Genomic DNA, 8944 nt, shown 5'->3' with positions numbered 1-8944 from the left:
AAATTTTTTATTTGAATCAAATATATCCCTAAAGACTAATTTTTAAAAACAATTAAGACCAATTTAGCAAAAACTTTTCATAGACAACCTTTAACATAAGAAATTAGCTCTTAATTGTCAATTATTATTATTAAATTAGTCCTAAATTTTTTTAAAATTTAGTTGTCAAAGATATATTTGATGCAAATTGAAAGATTTTTGGGACAAGATTTAAACAAAATAAAATTTAAGAACATCTCCAATGAAGTATTTTTAGAGTATCACTTTTAATAATTTCAAGGAGTGAATTGATTTAGAATTGAAATTTGCATTGGAATTGATATATAAAATGAAATCGGTATTCCCTTATTAGAGATATGATAGCAGTTGGATGGAGAATGAATAAAATTTTGCTATTTGTATAATTATATTGATAAAATAATTAAAAAATAATATAAAATTTTAAACAAACTAACACTAAGTATTTAAGGAGCAAATTTCACTTTGAATTTCAAACTACTATTTAAATATGGTCCCACAAATATTCTTGTAGAATCTAAAATAAAATTAAAATTAGAGTATTTAAAATTTTGTTACAAATTTTAAGATAAAAAATATGTTTTAGCCTATAATTTTTTACTGTCATTTCAATTGATAAATAATTAAATGTAGAATTTTTTTTGGTATAAAAATATAGAATATTTTTATTTAAATAAAAAATCCCGTAATCCAGTTAGGGGTGTACATGGTCCGGCTCGACTCGAAGACACGGCCCGACCCCGAATATTTTAGGGGCTATTTTTGTGTGATTTCACCGGGTCTAGGGTCGGGTAAGGGTCTCAAAAATAGACCCGGTCATTATTTCGGGTCGGATCCGGGTCACCCGAAGTCGGCCCGGTCATCATACACAATTAATATTTTGTGTTATTAGTGATGGATGATGGCTATTCTTATGTGACTTTATAAAGAGCCTATAACAGGCTGCAGGCCAGGCTCAGGCCAATCAACTGTATGACAGGCCAGGCCTGTTAAGAGCAAAGCCTGGCCTGGCCTGGCCTGTTTCCACCCCTAATTGTGTTATTTATATTAATTTAAATATTTAGTGTTATTAGACAATATTAGTATTGATTATGGTTATGCTTTAATTTTAGAGAAGAGTTAATTCTTGTTATATTTTTCTAAGTGAATTCTTATAAATTCTTCATTAGTAGAGTGAAAAGAATTAGGAGAAGGGGGATCCACGGGCAATGAAAATGAATGGGAGGCTCGAAAAGTTGGAAGAAGAAAAAAATTTTTGGTTCGACGTAAAATTTAGATATTTTCACATGCTAGCTTATAAGAAGGTGTCAATGTAATGTAATGTTAATGGTCTGATTTTCACCCAATTTTTACCTGGTATAACCGTGACGCAAAAATATATAGATTTCATCGGGTCTAAGACCGGGTTCAGATCTAATAAATAGGCCTGGTATATATTTCGGATCGGGTCTGGATCACATCAAACCCGATTTCACCGGGCCATGTACGCCCCTAAATCCAGTTACCAGATGCTATCCAATGTATAATAACTACAGCATGAGCCCCAACAAACAATTGTATATGGGCCAGTAGTCCAAATTTCAGGCCCGGAAAGTTTTTATTGGCAATACAAAAACTAGGAAACAGGGCACAGACTCAAATAAACCCTTTGAAAGCATTGGTGAATATTTGTCCCTTTTTTACCCTTAACACTTGTGAAAAAACCTCTTTCAACCATGTGTATTGGACTATTGGTAAATGATAACATGAATTTCCACGTAATGACTTGTATTGACTGCAAGCAATATGAAGTCGTTCAAATGGCAGAAGATTACTTATTACTTAACAAATTTTGTAATAGGAAGTCATCCCCGGTACCATGGATTTTAATTTCTAGACATTCAAATGTGAGGTTATTAATAAGTCTCTTGCCAGCGTTTATTTTTTTTAGTTGCCCACCGTATTCCCCAACTCGACAGGTCAAAAACTAATCCGTCACAAATTTGAACTCCATTTAAGGGTCTGCCGCTGGCCAATGAGTTGCTACATGCACAAGTCAAAATTCAAACCCTGACACTTGTTTAAGCGGACGAGTGAGCTAACCACTCAACCAACCTGACCCAAGTTGATTTCTTGCTAACGTTTATTGTAGTAGCTAGTTATACGGAACAATAGTTTGACTTGACCCAAACAAAGTAGTCATAATGAAGTAGCTACTTAATTCAAGATGGTTGTACATTCAGGATATGCCTCGATACTGCATAAACATATCTTTATATAAGAATAATTAAAAATTATTAAATAATTAATATATTTAATAAATTATTATTTATATGTTATTATTTATTTTATACTTATAAATATTAATAACTAACTGATAATTAAAAATAATAAATTTTAATAACCTATAATATTTTTTCCGTTATTATTTTCACACCAAAGCATTTTTCCCTAGGTAGTTAATATACACAACTATGAACAGGGTTTAGAGATTTATGCTTTAAATAATTATAATAATGTCAAAAGCGTTTATAAAAGTTGACTCGTTAATAAGGGACCCCAGTAATTAACAGAACAAAAAAAATTCAAAAAGAGTGAACTAGCTTAAACAGCAGTTTCCCTCAATCAGTTGACTTCGTAATACAAATCAAGAGTGAACTACCTTAAACATGTATTAATATAGAGACATCCAATGAGACAATTTAATTTGTTTATTTGCTAACTACGTATTATTATTTTTAGTTTAAGAAAAAAAAAAATTCTAAGAGAGACAGACCAATTCAAACTCCATTTCCAATTTTCTCTATTATTATCTCTTTAAATTCACATCACGTGCAGGCTACCTGCCTGCCTTAGCTAATTAGTAATGCTTTGAATAATGTTTTGATATTGTTGCCAAGCTTTACAGGTTTAATTTCCACTTAGGCAAATTTCTTCTCTACTTATAATATAATAAGGTGGAAACTCAAGTGCAGTCGACTTCACGTAAAGTTGATATCTGAGAGCCGTTAGATAATTTGACTGATTTGACTAAATTTTCATTTAACGACTCTCAAATATCAACTTCACGTGAAGTCGACTTTACCTAAATTTTCACTGTATAATAACTTCCATTGCATATGTGTGAAAGGAAACCTTTGAAATTGAGACATTGGCCCAAAAAGAAAACTAACAAGCTAGATAAATAATAATAATAATAATAATAATAATAATAATAATAATAAATAGTAACAAGGGAAAGATCAGATCAGAGGCATATTGTGATATGTTAAAGAATGATTAAAAATGACCGAAATAAGGTTAAAAGGAAGAATTTGGTAGGTTGATATAGTTTGATGGATGTGAAAGAAAGAATTTTGTATATAGTTTGATTGGTTTCTTTGTAAAATTAAATAACACCCACCTAGTTATATATACTTGTATTATTTGTATTAGTGATATTCCAACTAGGTAGCTGACTTATTCCTAACATGCCCCACAACAAACACAAGAAACAAAAGGCTAATTATAGTAAGATTTTTTTTTTAATAAGCGCTAACAATAATATTTGTTAAGGTTTAAAAACAATTATAAAAAGGTATAATTTTTAATATATTAAATAATTAAAAATTAATAAACACTCTTAAAATACTCATTATATAATAAAAAAATAGAAGAATGCTAGGAGACAGCAACTTTTGTTATTTGTAGCCATCAAATAGCCATCAATAATAGTTTTAATGGTATGAAATTTCATTCAATGATTCACTTTTTTTTGCTGGTTATATGCTGTTCAGAATTTAACAAAGTTACTGGCTTAGAGTTTTCCATATTTATTTATTCAAAGTTCAAAATAGAAAATGAAATGAAAGGTGATGAGCAAATAATAACCTTCAAAGCCCGCTACCTAACTCGGGCCAAACGGTTAAAGTCAAAGAACAAATGGTGACTTATCAAACTTGAATTCAAAGAAATGAATAAGCAATTCCCACGCTATATATAGAGAACTTGTTTCACTCTCATCATGCTTCACACCAACCCATTCCAATTCCAATATATATTGCTTCACTCAAGTAAAGTCCTTATTAAAGAAAAAAGAAGAAATGAAAGATTACTACTCTCTTTCAGTGGTCATGGTCTTATTTCTCTTGTTGCTCTCATATTCTATGAATACTGTTGAGGCCAGACCACTCCTCAAAGATCATCAATCTTCCTCTGCTTCTTCCTTCATATCATCCATAATCAACCGGGCTTATTCTGGGCCAAGCCACAGAGGTATTGGTCATTGATCACCAACAAATAAATTAAACTTCATTTTTTCATTTTCTTTACAATTATATGTATTACTATACACTAGGTATGGCAACTGTATGTGTTTAATTAATGCTTAGGAAAATTGGATTTTCTTCATGTAGCTTATAATGAGTAGGATGAACATGCACGTGACAATTTCACGTGACAATTTGCTCTTATTTTTAGTGTAGCATAAAGCAGTTTGTTCTTCATATTTTTTTTTTTTTTTTCAATTTATACAAATTTTATAATATAAACGATTGTATTGTATTATATTGTAAAATGTATTTATATTATTGCTAGTGCTAGTTCTAGTATAAATATATATGCATATTAATAAACTTTTTCTCTTAATTAGTTGTTAGAAAGCTGGTAATTAAGTGTGAAAAGACACACTTTCAACATACATACACGACTCTATTATGTTAAATTAAAACAAATAAAAATGAAGAGTAATGAGTAATTCGTTCCTTTTTTGTATTACATTCATCCATGCGTTCACATGTTACGTGCATACAATGGGAAATGAGACAATGAAACCCTATTTTATGTAAACAAATGTGGCTTTAATGAAACGCAAAATTGGAAAATATATTTAAAGGTTTCATCAGATTAAAAGAGATTACCAGCAAATACACTTGCATATATGAAAATTTAACGCAGGTTAAATAACATATATTCACATAATCTATATATACATATATCAGCGTGGTAGATCAATTTTCTGTTTTTAGTACTAATTGATATATTTTACTAATCTATCCATGCATGATTAAGCAAGTTGGGTTGGTCTAGTGGTTAGTTTACTATTCAGTTTAAGACTTTAAGCAAATGTCAAGGATTTAAATCTCACAGCAATCCATTGTATATAACAAAACCAATATATATATATATAATTAATTATTGTGTACAACAACAAAACCAATTCAAAGCCTATAATGCCGGCCACAACTAGTAACATTTTTTATCCCGGTTTCCCGATCATGTATAAATGTATGATTACAAGCAACATAAAGTGTCAACAGTCAACAAAATTTTATAAAAAAATACTATTTATACACCAAAATCAGTTACGAATATATTTGTGTATAAATATATGTATAGTTTAGTTTATTTTCAATATGTATTTGTATTCCAACATGTATTTTATACTTGTGACTGACTTTAGTGGTTAATTTTGGTATACACTTAACTTAGTCGAATTTTATATGCTTTATTTGCAATACGATTTTGTTTTATCTTGTGCAGAGAAATGAAAATCATATTCAACATAGAATTTCAAACTGAACAAAATATGCATAAGATTAATAGAAGTTAGGCATCCTCAACTCTGGTTGATTTATTTACTTCTACTCAGATGATGCCATATAAATATGGTATTTACATAAGATATAAAACATGATACATGATGGGGTATCTATATAAACCATAACTCATGATTCATGTTTCCGAATTGCTGATACAATTTCAGCAATGCCTTCAAATTTTCTCCTCTCTTTGAGAATCGTCTTAGCTAAATCAAGTGCCCGCTTTTCACATGTTGCACGTTTAGCAGCATCAGCAATGGATTCAAAATCTTCAACATGTGCCACACCAACTATTCTCCTGTGTATTAGATAATAATCAAAATGAGAAGTGTAAGCTAATATAAACAAAATAAGTATAACATTCTGGTGAAAAATGATGATAAGCAATCTCACCTTATCATTTTGGCAGCACCAAACCCAAGACTATCATGAAACAAATCCGTCATGTATTTCTTCTGTACAAGCAGCTGAACCTCAGGATTGTTATAGATAGCTGGAAGATATGCCTCACCAGCACCATTTCTATGCTCATCCCAAAGAGCAGTGAATTTGTGCTGGAAAAGATTCCAGGTATCTTCAATTGTCTTAAGAATCCACTCCTTGTACGCCTGCATATCGTAACATCAGTATATATCAGAATTCAGACAAGGAATAACACACTTTTGCCGCAGTAATCATTCGTCTTCGCCATTATCATCAAATGAAACTATAAAAAATCCCATCATGTCATTGTTGCAGCAAAGCTAAGCAATAGAATTACCAGAGCCACAAGTCCAGCAAAATGAAGAGGAAATACAGCGAAAGATAATGGCAGTTATAACTGACATTCCTTCCTGCCGAGTCTTGTTTTATAACTACGGGAGAGCTCATATTTCTGTGAAACTATCCCTAAAACTTCTTAGATTTCAAATGATATAACTCTGATTGCTCACCAATGTGCACAAAGAAATCCTTCTCTTTACTAGGATAACAAAGCAAAGTCACTGGCACTACTACACAAACAAGACGAGAAAACAGAAACATTCCTTCAAACCTATAAAAATGCACAAATTTGGCTCTGAAATGAACCAAAGAGAATCAAAGTGTTTAAGTCAGATTATGTAAAGTAGGAGGTGTGCAAGTTTTTCTGTTCCTTCCTTTTTCTTTTGCAGTAAAAATTTTTGGAAAAGTCTAGGGAGCCAGCAACTTTGTTAAATTTTGGCCAGCATGTAATCAGCAAAGAAAAGTGAGCCATTGGATGAAATCTCACATCCATCTCACACCATTAAAATCATCATTGATGGCTATTTGATGGCTACAAATCACAAAGTTGCTGGCCCCCTAGCATTCCTCAAAAATTTTGGACTATATTAAGATCAGAAGGCACAAAGAGCCACAGCAGCACACAATCAATATACCTAAAGAAGGAAACCTACCTTTCGATCATTTTTTTGATCAGCATGTCCATCTTGAGAACAGTAAGCCAAAATCAAATTTCCTAGGAATGCTCCAATATCATAACCCATTGGTCCATAAAATGCAAATTCAGGATCAATAACTTGTGTTGATTCATGAGTAACCATCATAGAACTAGTGTGCAGATCTCCATGTATTAGAGCCTGGGCCCTCTCACAGAAACTACAAAAATGTATACTCTTATAATATAGTAAAAAAAATCCTAACACCACAATTGCTGCTGCACATACTGCAATAAAAGAAGAGTGTTGGTCATAATACTTGGATTTCAGCTCAGCAACTTCAAGCTTCAGCAAATTGTCTTCCCGTAAAGCCTCAGCATCATGATCAAGATAAGGGGAAGTCCAACGATTATATTCAGAGACTTTATAAGGGTCAGAGAACACGACCTGCTCAGTGAGTCTGCACAACTCCACATTACCACAATATTCGGCAACTGCATGAAGCCAGCATGAATTCAGCTTAACACAAACATGTCTTAAGGCAACATCAATACGCAATGTTCCTCATACTCACAGAAGCAAAATATCAGTTTATCTATTACATCCATTTTCAAATGGAGAATATACTACAGAGGCATCACAAATACAAATATGCAAAGTACAAGCAGCCAAACAAGGGAATGGAACCATTTTTTCTAACGCAAAACTCAAACTGAAATAACAGTTTCAGCTCAATCAACTTTGAAGCAGAGTAATGGATTAATGAAGGCGACATTATGAATCAGTGAAGATAAATAAACAAACTTCTTAGTTCTTAGATAAACAAGTGTACTGAATTGTACAAAAAATGAATTGAGTGTGAATCAATCAATAACAATGGCTCACACATACCGTCCCTTTTGTGCTCAGAAGTTGTACGGAAAAGGAGAGAAGTGAAAAAGAGTGTCTTGGCCATGAAATCAGCCATGTGCTCTGCAAGCAAAGGGTACTCAATCCCAGCTACCAACCCTTTTCTTAGTATTATGTGCGGTGGTTCCAAGTAACGCATGCCGATCAATGACATTGTGCGGTCAAAGTGGTACACTTCAGGAACATGCTCAGGGCACAAGCGACCCTTTTCTTTCAGCGCCAACCATTCAAAATACGATCTCTCCTTCGTCATTGCCCATGACTCTCCAATGGAACGAACATACGGCAAAGCCTAAAAAAAACACGAACTTTGAATCAGAAAGCTAAAAAATAAACGAAATTTGTAAGTGCCCACGAGTTTTTGGATCAGTGGGTAGTAAATTTTTTTTTTTTTAAATTACATGTATGATGACAAAAGAACCTGCGGAGTTGAGAACAATGAAGACGAAGTTAAGGTTGCCATCTCCAACTTCTTTGACGAACAAGTTGTCGAAGTCGTTGCCGATCTTAGAAGAGAGGGCAGGCACTGATTTTATGTAGTCGATGAGGGAGTTGTCGTGGAGTGGTCGGAACTCTGAGAAGGCCATTGGATGCGGCGGAATAGTGGTGGTAGTAGGGCACTAAGGCGGGTGGAGAGAGAGCAATGATCCCCAAAGGTGGGAATCTTCAATCTTGTTTTGTGGATTCGGTGCGTTTTGCTTTCGGAGGAGGAACGCCATTAGCTAAAGGTAGAATGAGTTGACTGAAAGACTGAAACTTGGAGCGTCAATGATTCGAGTGCATTGAATCTGGTCACAATTTAGATTAATCAGCTTCGATTCTGTGGAAATTTCAATGTCTCATTCATGACTAAGATGAAAATTCAGCTAAAGTCAATTTTAAGTGAGGTTTATAACTGGACAATTATTAAAATAATTTGAATAATTTAATTAAATTTTTATTTAATAGTTTTTAATTATTAATTTTACATAAAGTTGAGTGTACTTGTCTCATTTACTATGAAAGGAGCCAATCCAGTTTCTGCACTTGACAGAGTGATCAAAAGGTGTATGCTAATTTAAA

At 32.7% G+C, this 8944-nt stretch overlaps 1 protein-coding gene across 2 annotated transcripts; it reads right to left on the bottom strand.

Moving 5' to 3' along the window:
- LOC107617720 (methylthioribose kinase) lies at positions 5546-8715 on the bottom strand. Of its 2 annotated transcripts, none has more exons than XM_016319561.2 (6): positions 8284-8715; positions 7865-8174; positions 7293-7467; positions 6992-7193; positions 5970-6184; positions 5546-5874 (listed from the first exon to the last, which is right to left on the bottom strand). In XM_016319561.2, exons 1-6 carry the CDS (start codon positions 8467-8469, stop codon positions 5703-5705), a joined length of 1260 nt encoding a protein of 419 aa, XP_016175047.1. In that variant the 5' UTR covers positions 8470-8715; the 3' UTR covers positions 5546-5702. The 2 variants fall into 2 exon arrangements, with proteins under 2 accessions (XP_016175047.1, XP_016175048.1); XM_016319562.2 differs by having other exon boundaries at positions 8304-8715.

Source organism: Arachis ipaensis, chromosome B09 (genome assembly GCF_000816755.2).
Source record: "Arachis ipaensis cultivar K30076 chromosome B09, Araip1.1, whole genome shotgun sequence".
NCBI classification, from domain to species: domain Eukaryota; kingdom Viridiplantae; phylum Streptophyta; class Magnoliopsida; order Fabales; family Fabaceae; genus Arachis; species Arachis ipaensis.
This window is presented reverse-complemented; position numbering and strand designations above follow the sequence as displayed.

What these genes read in the sequence shown, in the direction of transcription:
- LOC107617720 (XM_016319561.2), bottom strand. Translation starts at nt 8,469, where the DNA reads ATGGCCTTCTCAGAGTTCCGACCACTCCACGACAACTCCCTCATCGAC. An exon ending in GTTCTTTTGTCATCATACAT is followed by an intron (nt 8,175 to 8,283) that starts GTAATTTAAAAA and finishes TGTTTTTTTTAG; the next exon opens with GCTTTGCCGTATGTTCGTTC. An exon ending in GGTGCTGCCAAAATGATAAG is followed by an intron (nt 5,875 to 5,969) that starts GTGAGATTGCTT and finishes TCTAATACACAG; the next exon opens with GAGAATAGTTGGTGTGGCAC.